General features: G+C 44.5%; 1 protein-coding gene across 1 annotated transcript in view; it reads left to right on the top strand.

Annotated features, from left to right (window-relative positions):
- Positions 1-821: 821 nt before the first annotated feature.
- The window catches only part of ARTN (artemin), a 54,110-nt gene continuing 35,639 nt past the window's right edge, over positions 822-19,292 (top strand). Inside the window, exons 1-2 of the mRNA XM_069738035.1 lie at positions 822-880; positions 5,394-5,832. Of these exons, the coding sequence (XP_069594136.1) occupies positions 5,541-5,832 (292 nt within the window). The 5' untranslated portion in view covers positions 822-880; positions 5,394-5,540. The remainder of the gene's footprint in view (positions 881-5,393; positions 5,833-19,292) is intronic.

Raw genomic sequence — 19,292 nt, 5'->3', positions numbered from 1 at the left:
CATTGGCAGAAAGCTGAAAAAAAAAGGAATTTTATCAAAACTGCAGCAAGCAGCCCAGTAAGTGACACATCACTGGAATCAGGATCTGTGCACCTACATCATGCTGCTCTCAGATGGGGTAGACAAAACCTGATGACAGATTCCTTTAAGTGCAGTATTAAAGCATGCACCCGGGTTCTAAAAAGAAGACAGAAAAAAAAAACCGGAAGAAAACAGTTAGTGTAGTTAGGGAAGGATAGCGAATTTTCATTAAAGTATAATAGAAAATAGTTCATATAATGGCATTTATGGAAATAAGCATTTAGGATAAAATTTACATTTTTTTTTTCGGACCACCCCTTTAAAACTGTTGTGCAACTCTGCATATTTTGAAAAAAAAAAACCAAAACTCCCCTCTATCAGTCATCATAAAAATAATATTTAAAAAAAGCAAAACAAAAAAAGAAACTGCATTTGAAAGAAACAAAAAAACATTTCTAGGAGTTTCTAAAAATAAATTCTGTTATTTTCATTTTCAATTAGTTTTATTTAATTGAATTAAAGCCAAAAACCCGACAGATCCCGTCAGACGATGCAATGAATGGAAATCCACAGTGGAAAATAAAAAAGTTAATGTGGAAAACCCAGAAGTATTTCAGACATTTCCAGCTGCTTCTTGTGCTGCTGCTTTATTATAAGATTGTTGAAAGTCTTATTTATCCTTGTTCTCTTCTGCAAGAGATGCTGAGAAGTGAGAGCAGGCAGATCTGGGGAGGGATCCCCCCAGGAGGTGGGAGCTCAGCATAGGATAGGATCAGCACAAGGCTTTCTATCCCAGAGCATGCCATGGGGTGGATCAGAGAAGCATCAGTCTGCTTACAAGAGAGGGCAGGAGAGCAAGGTAGGTGCAGAGCCACAGAGCTCAGGAGAGGAGGACTAGGCTGCGCTGGGCAGGTGGCATGGAGCAGGGCAAGTGACAAGGATCAGTGCAGGTGGCATGGAGCAGGGCAGGGGACATGGAGCAGGGCAAGTGACAAGGATCAGTGCAGGTGGCATGGAGCAGGGCAGGGGACATGGAGCAGGGCAAGTGACAAGGATCAGTGCAGGTGGCATAGAGCAGGGCAGGTGGCATGGAGCAGGTCAAGTGAAAAGGATCAGTGCAGGAGGTGGCATGGAGCAGGGTGGGGGACATGGAGCAGGGCGGGGGACACGGAGCAGGGCAGGGGACATGGAGCAGGGCAGGGGGTATGGAGCAGGGCAAGTGACAAGGATCAGTGCAGGTGGCATGGAGCTAGGCAGGGGACATGGAGCAGGGCAGGGGGTATGGAGCATGGCAGGTGACAAGGATCAGTGCAGGTGGCATAAAGCAAGGCAGGGGACATGGTTTAAGGCAGGTGGCATGAAGCAGGGCAGGTGACATGGAGCAGGGCAGGTGACATGGATTAAGGCAGGTGGCATGGAGCAGAGCAGAAAGCATGGAGTAAGGCAGGTGGCATAAAGCAAGGCAGGTGACATGGAGCAGGGCAGGTGACATGGATTAAGGCAGGTGGCATGAAGCAGGGCAGGTGACAAGGAGTAAGGCAGGTGGCATGGAGCAGGGAAGGTAGTATGGAGTAAGGCAGGTGGCATGGAACAGGGCAGGTGGCATGGAGCAGGGCAGGTGACATGGATTAAGGCAGGTGGCATGGAGTTAGGCAGGTGGCATGGAACAGGGCAGGTGGCATGGAGCATGGCAGGTGATATGGATTAAGGCAGGTGGCATGGAACAAGGCAGGTGGCATGGAACAAGGCAGGTGGCATGGAGTAAGGCAGGTGGCATGGAACAAGGCAGGTGGCATGGAACAGGGCAGTCACCCAGCTTTTGATTCTGAGATATTTTTATAATTTGACATAAATCCCTCTTTTAATAGCTCCACTTTCCATACACTGGACCTGGAGGGCTTCTTCCCTTATTTTATGTCTGTACTTATAAACAATCACATTATCTGAATGTTACATTATTGTCTGCATTGTGGACTTTTAAGAAACCACTTGGACTCTGAAACTGACGGTTTATGGTTCAGACATAGTACAAGTGAGATCAGCGCATATTGGAAATGCTGCACTTCATGGAGTTCCGCCAGCGCTGCCCCAAGGAGCTGACACTTTGCTGCGCAGATCCCAGACCGGCGCTGAGACGCTTTTTACTGTGCTGGAAACTGTTTGGAGTGCAGCCCTGGAGGGTGGATAGTGAAATTGGGCTTAGAAAAAGTCTGAGATGTGGAGTTAACCCTATCTGTCAGAATCCCTGCCAAGAAATAAAATACCAAATCCGACTGCAGATGTCGGTAAATATTTGCTTTTCTGGTCTTTTTCATTAATACGTCCTTTGAAGTTCCTGAATTGCTGTGCAGGGTATTGTGGTGCGGTTCCTATTGTTACATTATTATCACAGATCACAGTGTCAGCTTTCCGGGTTATTGTCTGTTATGTGTTCTCCATTTTGGCATTGATTTTTTGTTTTGTTTTATGGTAGTGGAAAAAGTGTCCTTACATTAGAAAAGAAAGATCAGTGTTGTTTTCTGCATTCAGCGACGCGTCCGTTCTCTTCGGTCCGGTGCCGCACTCCCTGATATGACATATTATGGGTAAGGTGTGATGATTCCCCCCCAGACCGATGCCATGAATGAGGCGCATGGAGGAGATCTCTTCTTTCTTCTCATCCAGGGCATCTTCTTAGCTTTGATTTCGATTTTCTATGGAACTAAATAAGATTTCCGATATTCTCTTCTCCGGCAGAGAACGGTCGCCGCATAGATTGCCACCACCACCCATCTAACTAATGACCCGTGAGGTTGTAGGGAGACATCTTAGGCTTTGTTCACATGCGCAGTAGTTATTTCTGTGTTTTTTTTTTTAATATGTTTTGGGATGATATAAAACAAATCTACAATGATCCAGTGCGGGATACATTCAGTTGAAGAGGGACGTAAACGGCCCAAAAACTTCTCCGTTTGACTGCAATCCGTTTTTCAGCTGGATAAACAAATTTGATTTGCTCAACTTTTTTGTCTCGCCAATAAAAAGGAGAACATCCGGTATCATTTTATCAGTCTATGAGGATCAGATGATAACGGATGGTCATCTCTTAGGTCAGCCTTTAACAGATCCGTCTTCATGGCACCTCTATCAAAAACAAATCAAACGGGACAAAAACGGATGCAAAATGGACACCAAAGTCTGCACCTGTTTTCGCTCCACTTTGTAATAGATCCAGGAATTATTTTTTTTTTAACAGATGACAACTGGACATGTGAACAAAGCCTAGGTTCACACTTGCGTTGTGTGAACCCGTTTAACGGACTACGTTAGACCGCGGCATAACGCGCCATCCAATGGGCCATCCATTGGCGGACACAGACAGACAAGGGCCGTGTGCCAAAACAGTATAAGGGCCTTTCGCAGTCCAATAGCTCTTCATAGGCGACAATTCCACATGTTTCGGAGGTGGTAGTGGCCCCTTTACCTTCTGCACAGTTTGCACCTACGATATGTCCGCCCCTCCGTGGAGGCCACATCATTGTGCAGGTTCCCACCACACACTAGAATTCGGGCTCCTCTCTCCAGGGGCCCCATGGATGCCTCCAGGATACCCACATCATGGACCGCTGTATTCCTTCACCTCTTATAGTCTGCTAAATATATTCTTCCATTGTTTGGAAAAAGTAAATATCCTAAATCGAGATCCTAATAAATGTTCTGTAGCGAGAGAACAGATGTAGTGATTCCTGCCTGGAGAAGGATAAGTCGCGGGATGAACGCTGTGTCCTAACTTGTCTACGACATTACACAAGAGGGATCTACTCCAACTCGCCCTTCCCTGCATATGAACTTTCACATTGATCTGTGTGTTTGGTGTTCTAATGCTGGAAAACAGGGGTGCACAATCTTTTCGGGTCCAAGGGACGCCCCTCTTCTAAAACATACAGGGTGCGGGAGACTGGGGGCGGGAGACGAGGTCTGCGGCGCCATTGTGCGCGTGCCCCAGCCATCCTCTTGTGTTTGGGAGAAAGGAAAATATGTTTGTGCGTAAATGTGTCTCTGTCCTTCATAGTTTATGATGGAGGTGAAAAGTTTGGCTGTTTTGTATCTCTCATACATTACAATGGATATTATTGCGTTTGTGAGTCCATTTTGACATTTCCTTGGAAATTCTATTTAGCGTGGGATTCCCATTCTCCAGATCAGTAAAAGTCCTAGTAATGGAATCCAATAATTATCAGATATTTATGGAATGTACTATTCATTTGGAATACATTTTTAAGGGGTTTTTACATCACATTTATGCTGATGACCAATCTTTAGTGCTCGTGCAGACAACCGTATTTTCGGTCCAAGTGTTATCCGACAAAACCGGGACCGTGCACACGTCAGTTTTTCTCCATGGATAGAGCCTGTCCGAAAAAAAAAAAATTGCAGCATGCACGATTTGCATCTGATATTCGCATCGCACTCGGCTATGCAAGTCAATGAGTTAGTGGGGAAAAAATATCGAACTGCACTCGGATTAAATACGAGTGCAGTCCACTTTCCACGAACTGACAGAATGGAGAAAATGTTTTTTCAATCTTTTCCTCATCAGAGAAAATTGGATCACACTCTGATCAGAGTATGATTAGCATAATCTCTCGGATGAGAGTAAATTCGGTGGTGTGACGCTAGCCTTAGGATAGGTCATCAATGTCAGATAGACATTTGCAGTGCTTGCCGGGGGCCTGATGTAAGCAGTGTACGGAGCCGAACACCACAGTGAGGCCGCAATGTGTAGTGGCCGCTGCCAGATGCTACAGAATATCCCCTATTACTTTTATGGAAACTGATCTGCAGGACCCGGCAGTGGCTACTGCACAGTGTAATGGAGAGATGTTCTGCTCCATAGACTATATCGCACCTCTGATAAAGAGGATAACTACTGATCGGTGGACGTGGTGGGTGTTGGACACTAGTAATCTGGCAATGATCACCTATCTTGAAAAAAGTCATCAATATCAAAGTGGTAAAAAAAATACCTTTAAGTTTAATACAGCCTTGAGAATGGTAAAAAGTTTTAATTTGGCCCTTGGACCAAAAAAAAAAAAAAAAGATTAATGGGCCTGATATCCAACTCTCCACATTCTTCCTCCATCGTAATGACTTTCATAAGCTTAAAGGAATGTATAATTTTCAAGGGTTCCTACAAACTGGGATCCTGCTTGACGAAATGTTACGCTTTGTGCAGGACGCGGGTCTACTCGTCGTTACTGAAACCATTTATTCTATCTATGATGTTGATTGGATGGGATTTGGGATCTGGACAGTGATCAATACTTTTGGGCAGACACCTGGGCGTATGGGAATTAACCACGTGTGCTTTGTGTCTCTCTCTCTTTCCGCAGGGACACAGTCTGCTCTACGCGCCGAGGCTGCGGAGCCCCATCCATTCCCCATTAAACGCATCCCTGACCTTTGCGCCAGGCAATCTCTGTCTCACAACAGATTATGGTGCCGTGGAACTGACTTTACACTGGGCTCATCCCCTGGAGATGCTCAGTTTTGGTCAAGGGGACCTTATTGTCACTTTACATCATTGGTGGAGGAATCAAATCCAGATCTGCAGACAACTACCAGAAAGAATATTACAATATGGGAATGTTTGCCGGGAGGACACATGGAAGATTTCAGAGGAACCTGATGGTTTACGGAGCAGAAAAATAAAGACTTCGGCAACAATCACCTCTGGACTCACTGGAAACTTTGTGGAACTCTGCAACTCTACACAGAATTTCGGGAAGATATCCTGCCAGAAGCGGAAGAGCAAGAAAAAAGAAAGTCACCGTGAGTGTCTAATTACTTAGGAATTTAAAAGAAATGATGGATAAGAATGTAGCGAGGCGAAAATAAAAATAATAATAAAAATGAGAAATAACCAAAGATAGATAGATGAATACACTGACACCTAGGAGTACACACATAGCAGACCCCATAATAACAAAAATATGGCCCCTCTTCTTCCGTCTGAATCATTAGGAAACCGATCTTTTATGATACTTAGTTTTCAGGAACAAACGCAACGATACAATACTAGTGTGAACTAAGCCTGGGCTGACTCTATAGGTCTCATTCGGACGTCCGTTTTTCTCACGAGAAAAATCGACCGATTATTTTGATCAGACTTTGATCAGAGTGTGATCCGAGTGTCATCCGGTTTTGTCGTACATGGAAAATAAAACCGTTTCTCCCCCTTCTCCTATGTGACAGTCCGTGAAAATCAAATCGCACACGGATATCGGATTTTTTTCACCGACGCATTGTCGATTTTGATCCGAAACAAAATCGAACATGTCTCTGATATTTTCAGTCCAAGAAAAAAAATCGGACATGTGCACAGCCCCATAGGAAACCGTAGGTTCGAGTGCTATCCTTGAAAACCACAGATAGCACTCATACAAGAAAATCTGTGAATTTAGACCTCTCTGTAAACTAGGATGGGATGTATGAATTTCCTTAACAATACCAAATGTCTGGTAATTACTATATGTTACTCCTAAAAGTTCAATGACCACGAGAAGTTTATGTTTGGGAATTCCTGACATACCTGCCGGATCATATTCTTTGCTGTAAAACAGATCCTCCCAAAGTCCAGGTAACAAATGATCATAGTTAGAATAATTCATCCATCAATATTCCGGATTCTGCTGCTCTCATTATTTATATAATTGTCTAAGGGTCACTTCCATCTGTCCTTCTGTCTGTCACGGATATTCATTGGTCGCAGCCTCTGGCTGTCATGGAATCCAAGTCGCTGATTGGTCGTGGCAAAACACCCACGACCATTGCCACGACCAATCAGTGATGGGCGCAGTCCGGCGGCAACATGGCCGCTCCTTCCTCCCCGCAGTCAGTGCCTGCTCCATACTCCCCGCAGTCACCGCTCACCCAGGGTTAATGCCAGCGGTAACGGACGGCATTATGCTGCGGGTAACTCACTCCGTTACCGCCGCTATTAACCCTGTGTGACCAAGTTTTTACTATTGATGCAGCATCAATAGTAAAAGAATCGATTGTAAAAAATAATTAAAAAAATAAAAAAATCATTATATACTCACCTTCCGCTGCCTTTCCCGCTCCTCGCGACGCTCCGGTAACCGCTCCATGCAAGCGGCAGGTTCTGGTGGCAAGTATGGTATGTGACAAGGACCTGCCATGACATCACGGTCATGTGACTGCGACGTCATCACGGGTCCTGCGCTCATACCAACCCTGGGACCGGCAGCTGCCGAGTGCACCGCACACAGGCGACATGACTACAAGGGCTCCCTCGGAAGGTGAGTATATGTTTATTTTTTATTTTTTAACCTGTGACATACGTGGCTGGGCAATATACTACATGACTGGGCAATATACTACGTGACTGGGCAATATACTACGTGACTGGGCAATATACTACGTGGTTGGGCAATATACTACGTGGCTGGGCAGTATACTACGTGGCTGGGCAATATACTACGTGGCTGGGCAGTATACTACGTGACTGGGCAATATACTACGTGACTGGGCAGTATACTATGTGACTGGGCAATATACTACGTGACTGGGCAGTATACTACGTGGCTGGGCAATATACTACGTGGCTGGGCAATATACTACGTGGCTGGGCAGTATACTACGTGACTGGGCAATATACTACGTGACTGGGCAATATACTACGTGGTTGGGCAATATACTACGTGGTTGGGCAATATACTACGTGGCTGGGCAGTATACTACGTGACTGGGCAATATACTACGTGACTGGGCAATATACTACGTGGTTGGGCAATATACTACGTGGCTGGGCAGTATACTACGTGACTGGGCAATATACTACGTGGCTGGGCAATATACTACGTGGTTGGGCAATATACTACGTGGCTGGGCAGTATACTACGTGACTGGGCAATATACTACGTGGCTGGGCAATATACTACGTGTCTGGGCAATATACTACGTGACTGGGCAATATACTACGTGACTGGGCAATATACTACGTGGTTGTGCAATATACTACGTGGGCTGGGCAATATACTATGTGGACATGCATATTCTAGAATACCCGATGCGTTAGAATCGGGCCACCATCTAGTATATATATATATATATATATATATATATATATATATATATATATATATCTACTATATAATTGTCTAAGGGTCACTTCCGTCTGTCCTTCTGTCTGTTGCGGATATTCATTGGTCGCGGCCTCTGTCATGGAAATCCAAGTCGCTGATTGGTCGTGGCAAAACGCCCAAGACCATTGCCACGACCAATCAGCGACGGCCATAGTCTGGCAGCGAAATGGCAGCTTCTTTACTATCCTGCAGTCAGCGCTGAGCGCTCACACAGGGTTAATGCCCATGGTCCGTTAACGCAGCTATTAACCCTGTGTGACCAACTTTTTACTATTGATGCTGCGTATGCAGAAAAGAAAAGATGTAATGTTACAAATAATAACAATAAAAAAAAAAATAAGGTTATTCTCACCCTCCGACGTCGCCTGCTATCCTCGGCAGTGCAAGCGGCAGGTTCCGGTGCCAAGGATGCTATGCGAGAAGGACCTGCCATGACGTCACAGTCATGTGACCGCGACGTCATCACAGGTCCTGCGCTCATACCAACCCTGGGACCGGAAGCTGCCGAGTGCACCGCACACAGGCGCCAGGACTACAAGGGGCCAAGAGAATGCCAAGAGTGTGTAAAGCAGTCATCAAAGCAAAAGGTGGCTACTTTGAAGAACCTAGACTATAAGACATAATTTGAGTTGTTTCACACTTTTTTGTTAAGTATATAATTCAACATGTGTTAATTCATAGTTTTGATGCCTTCAGTGTGAATTTACAATTCTCATAGTCATGAAAATACAGAAAAATCTTTAAATGAGGAGATGTGTCCAAACTTTTGGTCTGTAGTGTATATATTTATTAAAGATGAGAAGTTTCACCGGTGACTCATTTACAAGTGAAAACCTCCGAACAGTTGGAAGGTTAAGACGCAGTAGGTGTTGGCAGAATAGACGCTTTGGCTCTGTCACTTTTTCTTATTCACGCAGCGTGATCTTTGTCATAATTTGATGCACATTTACGGTGTGAATTGTTTCTTGTAACGTCATGTCATGAGTGACAAGCGAGATGAGCATTATCCTGTGGTCCAAGAAGTGGGGCGATGAATTTAGTGATACTCCGATGAATCTAGCGCTTGGCTAAAGTGGTCTCACATTTAGCAATAACATTTAACGGGCAGCTTATCAATTGGGAAACCTCATTAGAGGAATCTTCAATAATTCTTTTTTTAAATCAGATACACTTTTATAGCATTTTTCAACATACAACAAAAGACAACACCCGACCAAACCCTCCCTTCCCCCCTTCAATAATTCTTTTAATTAAGATTCCTGTCTACTTCTGTGCTGAGGTATTACAATTAATGCATTGGCGGACACAGGTTATCCAATTTTTTTTACAATGTGCCTAAAAACTAACAAGCAGGTAGTTGCTAGCAGAGGTAACTAAATGACTATTGTACCTGTCGCTGGCATAAAGCCGTCACAGACCGCTGGTACCGGTGATTCCGCTGCTTCATGTCAACAGAGCAGCTCTTCTTCTTCCAGGCTGATCTGTCAATGGGGCATGACTGCTGACGTTATGCTGATTGACAGCTGGCTTCCCGCCGTTAGGTACCTGGGAGCTGGCTATCCAACTATCATGAAGATAGCAGACAAACCTCATCAACATAGCAGCTCTTCTTCTTCCAGGCTGCTCTGTCAATGGGACATGACTGCTGACGTCATGCTGATTGACAGCTGGCTCCCCGCCATTAGGTAGCGGGGAGACGGCTATCAACTATCATTAAGTTAGCAGACAAACCTCATCGACATAGAAACTCTTCTTCGTCTGGGCTGGTCTGTTAATGGGACATGACTGCTTACGTCATGCTGATGGACAGCTTGCTCTCCTCCATTAGGTAGCAGGGAGCCGGTTATCCACTAGCCTGACGCTAACAGTCAAGCCTCATCAACAGATCAGAGTGGAAGAGAAGCCGCTGCTCTGTCGACGTGACGTCATTGGAAGCTATTGAATATCTGGCAGGAGCTTTCTGTGACAGCTCTGTGCCAGCAGAGATCAGCACCGGGCACAACAGGCAGCCATTTAAAGGGGACTTTAAAGTCACATGCAAAATAGCCTGAAAGCGCAATGAGGACGTGTGCATGTACTTGTAGTACACCTTCAGTACAGACCAAAAGTTTGGAAACACCTTCTCTTTTAAAGATTTTTCTGTATTTTCATGACTATAAAAATTGTACATTCACACTGAAGGCATCAAAACTATGAATTAACACATGTGGAATTATATACTTAACAAAAAAGTGTGAAAAAATGATATTATGTCTTATATCCTAGGTTCTTCACAGTAGCCACCTTTTGCTTTGATGACTGCTTTGCACACTCTTGGCATTCTCTTGATGAGCTTCAAGAGGTAGTCACCGGGAATGGTTTTCACTTCACAGTTGTGCCCTGTCTGGTTTAATAAGTGGGATTTCTTGCCTTATAAATGGGGTTGGGACCATCAGTTGTGCAGAAGTCTGGTGGATACACAGCTGATAGTCCTACTGAATAGACTGTTAGAATTTCTATTATGGCAAGAAAAAAGCAGCTAAGTAAACAAAAACGAGTGGCCATCATTACTTTAAGAAATAAAGGTCAGTCAGTCCGAAAAATTGGGAAAACTTTGAAAGTGTCCCCAAGTGCAATGGCAAAAACCATCAAGTGCTACAAAGAAACTGTCTCACATGAGGACCGCCCCAGGAAAGGAAGACCAAGAGTCACCTCTGCTTCTGAGGATAAGTTTATCCGAGTCAACAGCCTCAGAAATCGCAGGATAACAGCAGCTCAGATTAGAGACCAGGTCAATGCCACACAGAGGTCTAGCAGCAGACACATCTCTACAACAACTGTTAAGAGGAGACTTTGTGCAGCAGGCCTTCATGGTAAAATAGCTGCTAGGAAACCACTGCTAAGGACAGGCAACAAGCAGAAGAGACTTGTTTGGGCTAAAGAACACAAGGAATGGACATTAGACCAGTGGAAATCTGTGCTTTGGTCTGATGAGTCCAAATTTGAGATCTTTGGTTCCAACCACCGTGTCTTTGTGCGATGCAGAAAAGGTGAACGGATGGACTCTACATGCCTGGTTCCCACCGTGAAGCATGGAGGAGGAGGTGTGATGGTGTGGGGGTGCTTTGCTGGTAACACTGTTGGGGATTTATTAAAAATTGATGGCATACTGAACCAGCATGGCTACCACAGCATCTTGCAGCGGCATGCTATTCCATCCGGTTTGCGTTTAGTTGGACCATCATTTATTTTTCAACATGACAATGACCCCAAACACACCTCCAGGCTATGTAAGGGCTATATGAAGGAGAGTGATGGGGTGCTACGCCTGATGACCTGGCCTCCACAGTCACCAGACCTGAACCCAATCGAGATGGTTTGGGGTGAGCTGGACCACAGAGTGAAGGCAAAAGGGCCAACAAGTGCTAAGCATCTCTGGGAACTCCTTCAAGATTGTTGGAAGACCATTTGCGGTGACTGATCAAGAGAATGCCAAGAGTGTGCAAAGCAGTCATCAAAGCAAAAGGTGGCTACTTTGAAGAACCTAGAATATAAGACATAATTTCAGTTGTTTCACACTTTTTTTGTTAAGTATATAATTCCACATGTGTTAATTCATAGTTTTGATGCCTTCAGTGCGAATGTACAATTTTCATATTCATGAAAATACAGAAAAATCTTTAAATGAAAAGGTGTGTCCAAGCTTTTGGTCTGTAATGTATGTCATTAAGTTCATCAGTAAAATCGTCCAGATACTAATAAAGGAAAATGGAAATTTGGAAATTTTGGGATAGAAAATTGCCGGGGTAATCCAGCTGCCATTGTTTAAAAATGAGTTTATTTTGTAAAGCTCTAAGATTGGAAGCCTCATTGATCAGTTGCAATTATTGCGGGAAAAATGGCAAAATGTGTTATTTTTCCCATCAAAATCAGTGAGCAGCTCGGAATTATTTTTAGAGACCCTTTTTCTTATACTTAGAAAAGGATCCCTTTGGAAACACAAAATATATTAACTCAGAATTTCCTAATGGGGGATATAAAAATGGGGTTTTCTAAACAAGAAAGAAAAAGTCAGAGTGGTTTACTCTGTGAATTGAGGCCAGACGAGGTATTTGGTGGCCAGGTTTGCAGATGCAGATGATGCAGGTACAGACAGACCTGCAAATTCCCTTGGGCTAAGAATGGGGTTCACGCTCTGATCATTGGAATATCGACTGAGACAAATGGGTTTTTAAGAAAGCATTAAAGGCTCAAATACAGAATCTGTAGAGACCGTGCAGCGTGAACTGGCGTCCACAGGAGGAGATTAGCGTCACCGCCGCCGCCGAATGCCGGACCTGGGAATATATCATTTACTGCAGGTCGGACAGCAGAATCCAGAGACACAAATATCCGAATATAACGTGCGCCCCACATACGACCGGGTCCTGGATGTCTGAAGAGCGAGAATGCTGCTTTTCTGAATTGCAAGATGTGATTCCAGTGTTTCCACATTTACAGTAAGAAATTTTTATTTCCTCAACACTAGATGAATAACAGGCCACATTTCCATGGCAGGGAGCCGGGAAACAGCAGTTTTTGGCACAACTCCTGGATGTCTGGGCAAGTACCTGAATGGACTGCACAGAACCACGTACTAGAAAAATCGTCATAGGAAAACACGGTGGCGGCATGATTAGGATACGTGGTGCAGACGATCTGAGGCACAGGGGCACGACTGGAGGTATTTGGTAAAAGGGAGTACGGTACCCCCCAAAATGCATTTTTTAAATAGGCTATACAGTATTGTAGGGGGTCTTCTTAACCCCTGTAACAACCATACAATCAGGGGTGTCACTATAATAGGTGCAGGGGTTGCAATTGCACCCAGGCCCTGGAGTGTAGGAGGTCAAAAGCACCATTACTATTAAACATTTGCAATAATTGGGAGTTTGTGCTTCACGTTATGTCACTGCATACAAGCACTGTATCCGTTACTGGTGCAGTGCCTGAGAAGATATATTTTAATTTGGACGCTAATAAGAAAGCTGCGGTGCACCCTCGGTGTGGCTAAGAGTTTGGTGCACCATTACGCCTCTTCACCTTCCTTGGCTTCTGATTGATAGTGCTTGTTTCCTAGTGCAAGCACAGTCTGAATGTTGCCGGTGTGTGCACCGCCGCACGCTCACGCAGTGGTGACGCACGTTTTTCTCCCTGTCTCCTTTTTTCTTCTGCACTAATATACCCGGAGAGCTGCATCAGAAAAAGGTAGGCAGAAAGGAGAGTGCACGTGTTGCCCACATACCGGCAACATTCAGATAGTGCTTGATCTGGGACCATCAACAAGAAGCGGAGAAAGGTGATGAAGCATAATGGTGGCAGAAGGATCCCAATAAACAAATGAGGAGGCACCAAACTCTCGGCCACACCAAGGGTGCACCATGGTCTCAGGCACTGTACCAGCAATAGATACAGTGCCTCAATGGTTTTTATAGGGGTTAGTCCCCTACAACATTGTAAAGCCCATTTAAAATGCATTTTGGTGGTGACAGACTCCCTTTAACATGATGCGAGGGTCCTCAGGATATCTAGGTGATATGATGTACACCCACCTGACTGAGGGTATTTAGTGCAATTGATCTGAGGTGCTGGAGGATGACTAAGGGGCACAGGTACAAGGGTCTCTCTCGTCTTTGACTCCAGGGTCTTGACATTCTAACAATACAAAATTTACTGCAAAAGTCTTTGCATAATCCAAAGCCGAACAATGATTCCTTGAAATAATGATGGCCGATGAGAGACGGTTTCTCTTCCATTCTTCAAAGCAGCGGTCTCCAACCAGCGACAGTTGCAAAACTACAAGTCCCAGCATGCCATGACAGGCATGACTAATATAAAACAGGACGAGGTAGAACCCAACATGATCAGGATTTACCGTATTAGAAGGATTGGGTGGAGTATTGAGGGTTGACTTTTTACAGTCTAGTACAGTACGCTTTTTCGACAGAAATTGTGTTTATTTTTTCCTTATAATCCCATAAAACCATATACAAAATGACAGAAATGTCAGACGCCGCTCATAACGTTCTACAAATTCACAATGAAACTTGATACTGTTTACCTACTGACATTTTACATCATGCCCTCCAGTGCAATCTGCCCCGACAAATCTCGCAGAAATGCTCTCTTCTCACCTTACAGACGCCATTGTTGTGGTGAGTGAACGCCTTCGCTATATAGAAGTCACTCAGTATTGCCTCATCCACTCACATTACCTGATCATACATGTACGGACTGTGACCTGTATTTGTTCGTAGGGACTTATATGGCTTCCCCTCCAAATTACATAAAGCACGGGGGGCCAGGCTTGCCATTAACACTCACCCGGCAGCTTACTGGAGGTCCTTACTATGAACCCCAACCCCTGTCCTGGATCTCCCAGTGCAGGATACAACAGAACGAGAGAACTACGCGCCTGATTCCTAACTGGTGTTTTTATGTAGAGTCACTTTCTTTTTTTGGGGGGGTCTTGTCATATTCCTTCCTGTATTTTTGGGCACAACATTCTTCAAAATTGTGTATTCTAGTTCAAAAGGATTTTGCACAAAATGAAAAAAACTTTTTTTGTCTTTTACCCTTTTTGTGCCTATAAAAAGTCATATGGGCCGTTAATGTTGTCCGTATCTCTAAACATATGTGCAAAAATATTTTGGCATAGAAAAAAAAAAAGAAACCCTCCAGAAAAACACATCGAAGTGCACTTACACTAAAAATGTGTGACTTTTTAAAAGCAATTACGAAAGGGTCTAAACATCCTAAAAGCAAAAAAAACAAACAGACGAACAATTAAAAAATAAACTTCAAAATAGGCGCAACTTAAAAGAAGGATTTGTCCCAAAAATACAACCTTAAAACAGGGAAAACTAGAAAATAAATAGATGCAATAATGAATCGCACCCTATGAGCATGCGCACTCAGAATCGAGGGCGGACATATCATTGGTGCAACCTGTGCAGTCACATTGGACTGTGCGCTTCTCTCGGATGAGTAGAAGATGGAGAAAAAAGTCTCCATATTATCACTGCGTCAAAACCGCAGCAATTCCTGATCATGGGCACATTCCCTTATACATGATGAGAATTGTGTCTGAGCAGAACTAAAACTCCACTAACACTTAATTGGGACATATATATAAAATATGGACTTGGTTTCACCAAAGTAGTTTTATTTTGGTAAAAGAAAAATAAAATCCTCAAAAAAACAAACAAAATCCTCTTAAACTGTTGCAAACAGATCTCATTACGTGCAACATTGTCAAAACAATCCCCGACTGTGGTTATAGATTCTACAGATCTATCAAAGGTGACCGACCGTGACTCGGATAACAAAGCACCTAACTAGACATGGGCCATGACTTGTGCCATGTTATCTCAATACTCTTAGGTGACATAATCTTTTGTTCCAAGTTAGGGGTTGTCCGGCTGTAGACTACAAGTCTGCAGTCCCTCTGTGTGACTGCAGACTTGTGACTCCTCACATTCTGCACACTGCGCACTGTGAGGATCCTACGGTGTCGTGACCCCAAATATGTCATTTGCATACATTTGGTCACATGACGACTAGACTGTATCCGGCCTCGACTGATCGAGGTCAGACACAGTCTAGTTGGAATGTGGCAGGAAGTATGCAAACTGCATGACCGGTGCCGCCATTGGAGATTCTTCAGTGCGCAGCGTGCACGGTGTGAAGATTCACAGGTCTGCAGTCACTTGTAACCTATGGCTGGACAACCCCTTTGACAAAAGTAGTGCGTTGTGACTCGGGATAACTTTTGCTGCATCTTAGTGATGCTAAGAGAGATTTTTCAGGTCCAAAGTTCACGTCCCCATTGATTTCTATGGGGTTCGGGTTCAAGTTTGGGTACTTTGGACTAAAGTTTTGTTGAGCCCGATGAACCTGAGCTTCCACGGGACGTCTCATCCCTACTTCCAGTCTTTCATTTAGGACCTTACAGCTTTACCAAGGGCTACAGTACTCTCATGTAATGGGTGACGTTCAGGCGGATGGAGATAACCTTGCTTTTTTCTTCAGGATTGTATCCTTGAACCTCTGAGATTCCACAGGCTGGAGTCTGCAGGTAAATATAGGCTTTCTTACCATGTTCAGTATCACGTTAGGTAACGACATGATGACGCTGGCAGGATTCCTGGCGTATTTATGCCCGGAGTCAGTGATTATTGATTTCAGCTTTTCCCTGGCCAATTAATCCTCAGATAACGCATTGTTACAGCACATGCTCTTGTGTAATAATGTGCGGAGTTTATACGTATGTATATCACACGCAGCACAGTCACAAGCAAAACCTTGATCTCTGGTCCTCGGCTGATAAACAGGAGGCAGCACTTAGAAATATACAACCAGGTCACTGGCATTTTATGCCAGGTAAATCCATTTTTTAACATATACTCCTCAACATGGAAATTGCAAGACCGAGAAGGAAAAGTTGTGGAATGATGGAAATCACGGGATGGATAGATACATTACTGATCTGCAAATGAGGAAAACATGGAAACTAAATGTAGAAAACATCTCAACTTATTCAGCATCTCTCTATATATATAATTGTCTAAGGGTTTAATTGTCTGTCTGTCCTGGAAATCCAGCGTCGCTGATTGGTTGAGGCCACCAGGCCTCGACCAATCAGTGACGGGCACAGTCTCTGATTGGTCGAGGCCAGCCAGCCTCGACCAATCAGCGACAGGCACAGTCTGCCGCGAATTCTGGAATCATCATTGTCTTCCACTGCTGTCAAGTGCCGCCAAGCATATATATCTACTATATATAGGAGGCATGTAGTATATAACTGCATGGAGCATTATATGGGCCATCTATGGGGCCATAACTGCATGGAGCAATATATGGGGCATTATATGGGGCATCTATGGGGCCATAAAGAACTGCATGGAGCATTATATGGGGCATCTATGGGGCCACAACTGCATGGAGCATTATATGGGGCATCTATGGGGCCATAAAGAACTGCATGGAACATTATATGGGGCATCTATGGAGCCATAACTGCATGGAGCAACATAATACGTGACTGGGCAAAATACTACGTGACAGGGCAATATACTACGTGGACATGCATATTCTAGAATACCCGATGCGTTAGAATCGGGCCACCATAATCGTCTAAGGGGCACTTCCGTCTGTTTGTCTGTCACGGAAATCCCGCGTCGCTGATTGGTCGTGGCCGGCCGGTCGCGACCAATCAGCGACAGGCACAGTCCTGCCGCGAATTGGCCCCTCCCTACTCCCCTCCAGTTAGTGCCCCCTCCCTACTCCCCTCCAGTCAGCGCCAGTGTGTCGCCCCATCCCGGACCAACTTTTTACTATTGATGCTGGCTATGCAGCATCAATAGTAAAAAGATATAATGTTAAAAATAATAAAAAAAAAAAAAAATCATGCTATTCTCACTTTCCGTCGCCTCCGCAGCTTTCCCGCTCCTCCCGATGCTCTCGCCAGCTTCCGTTCCCAGAGATGCATTACGAAATTACCCAGATGACTTAGTGGTCTCGCGAGACCGCTACGTCATCTGGGTAATTTCGCAATGCATCACTGGGAACGGAAGCTGCCGGCCGCATCGCGAGGAGCGGGACAGCTTCGGTGGACGACGGAAGGTGAGTATATAACTATTTTTTATTTTATTTCTTTTTTTCACAGGGATATGGTGCCCACACTGCTGTATGCTATGTGGGCTGTGTTATAAACTATGTGGGCTGTGTTATAAACTACATGGGCTGTGCTATATACTACGTGGCCTGTGTTAAATACTATGTGGGCTGTGTTATATACTGCGTGGCTGCTATATACTACATGGCTGCTATATATTATGTGGCTGCTATATACTACATGATTGTTATATACTACGTGGCTGTGCTATATACTACGTGGCTGTCTGTGTTATATACTACGTGGCTGCTATATATTACATGGCTGTGCTATATACTACGTGGGCTGTGTTATATACTATGTGGCTGCTATATATTCCGTGGCTGCTATATACTACGTGACTGCTATATACTACATGTCTGTGTTATATACTACGTGGCTGTTATATATTACGTCGCTGTGCTATATACTACGTCGGCTGTGTTATATACTACATGGCTGCTATATACTACATTGCTGTGCTATATACTACGTGCCTGTGCTATATACTACGTGGCTGTGCAATATACTATGTGGCTGTGCTATATACTGCATGGGCTGTGTTATATACTACATCGCTGTGCTATATACTACGTGCCTGTGCAATCTACTACGTGGCTGTGCTATATACTGTGTGGGCTGTGTTATATACTACATTGCTGTGCGAAACGCAGTCCGGCCGCGAATTGGTTCGGGATTTCAACCACGCTTCGCTGATTGGTCACGCCCGGCTGGCCACGACCAATCAGCGATATTGGTGCGGAATTTAACCCCCACTCACAGCGCGACGTATATACATACATACATATTCTAGAATACCCGATGCGTTAGAATCGGGCCACCATCTAGTCTAATATAAGTGTCAAGTGCTGAAATCTCCGCACTCATACGTATCTATGAGATTTTTAATAGTTGTCTGAGCAAGGTTCTGCTGCTGAATCCACTTGGGAAAATCATCAAGATGCACTGCTTCAGCTTCCTGTGTAATCACTGATCAATGATGTCCCAAGTCTGGAGACTCTGCCGGCCATAGTCGGACGTTTAGGACATTTAGGCCAAGCAGGCTGCTCACAGTAGCATAAGCAATATTTTACCTTGGGTTGTCGCGTTGAAAAACGGCACCTGTGACACTTTGGAGAAATGGCCGCACCGCTGGATCTACGTCCAAATCAATGAAACGGCGAGCTGTTAGTGCACCTGGAATGAAGGCTAGAGGGGTCCGGCCACTGTATATTATGCTACCCCCTGCACCTTAATCATAGGATTGGTGTGAAGTTACCTCCTGAAGGCCTCTTCATGACGTTGCCTACATGATCTCATCAGATTTGGGGAATAGTGCGTAGTGATCCATTCTGTTCTGTAACGATTAGGCTACAATCCAGATATCTGGCTATAGGTGATCCATTGATCCCATGCCACCACTCTCAAAAGCTATTTTGGTGCAAAGCAAG

Source organism: Ranitomeya imitator, chromosome 8, assembly GCF_032444005.1.
Source record: "Ranitomeya imitator isolate aRanImi1 chromosome 8, aRanImi1.pri, whole genome shotgun sequence".
NCBI classification, from domain to species: Eukaryota; Metazoa; Chordata; class Amphibia; order Anura; family Dendrobatidae; genus Ranitomeya; species Ranitomeya imitator.
This window is presented reverse-complemented; position numbering and strand designations above follow the sequence as displayed.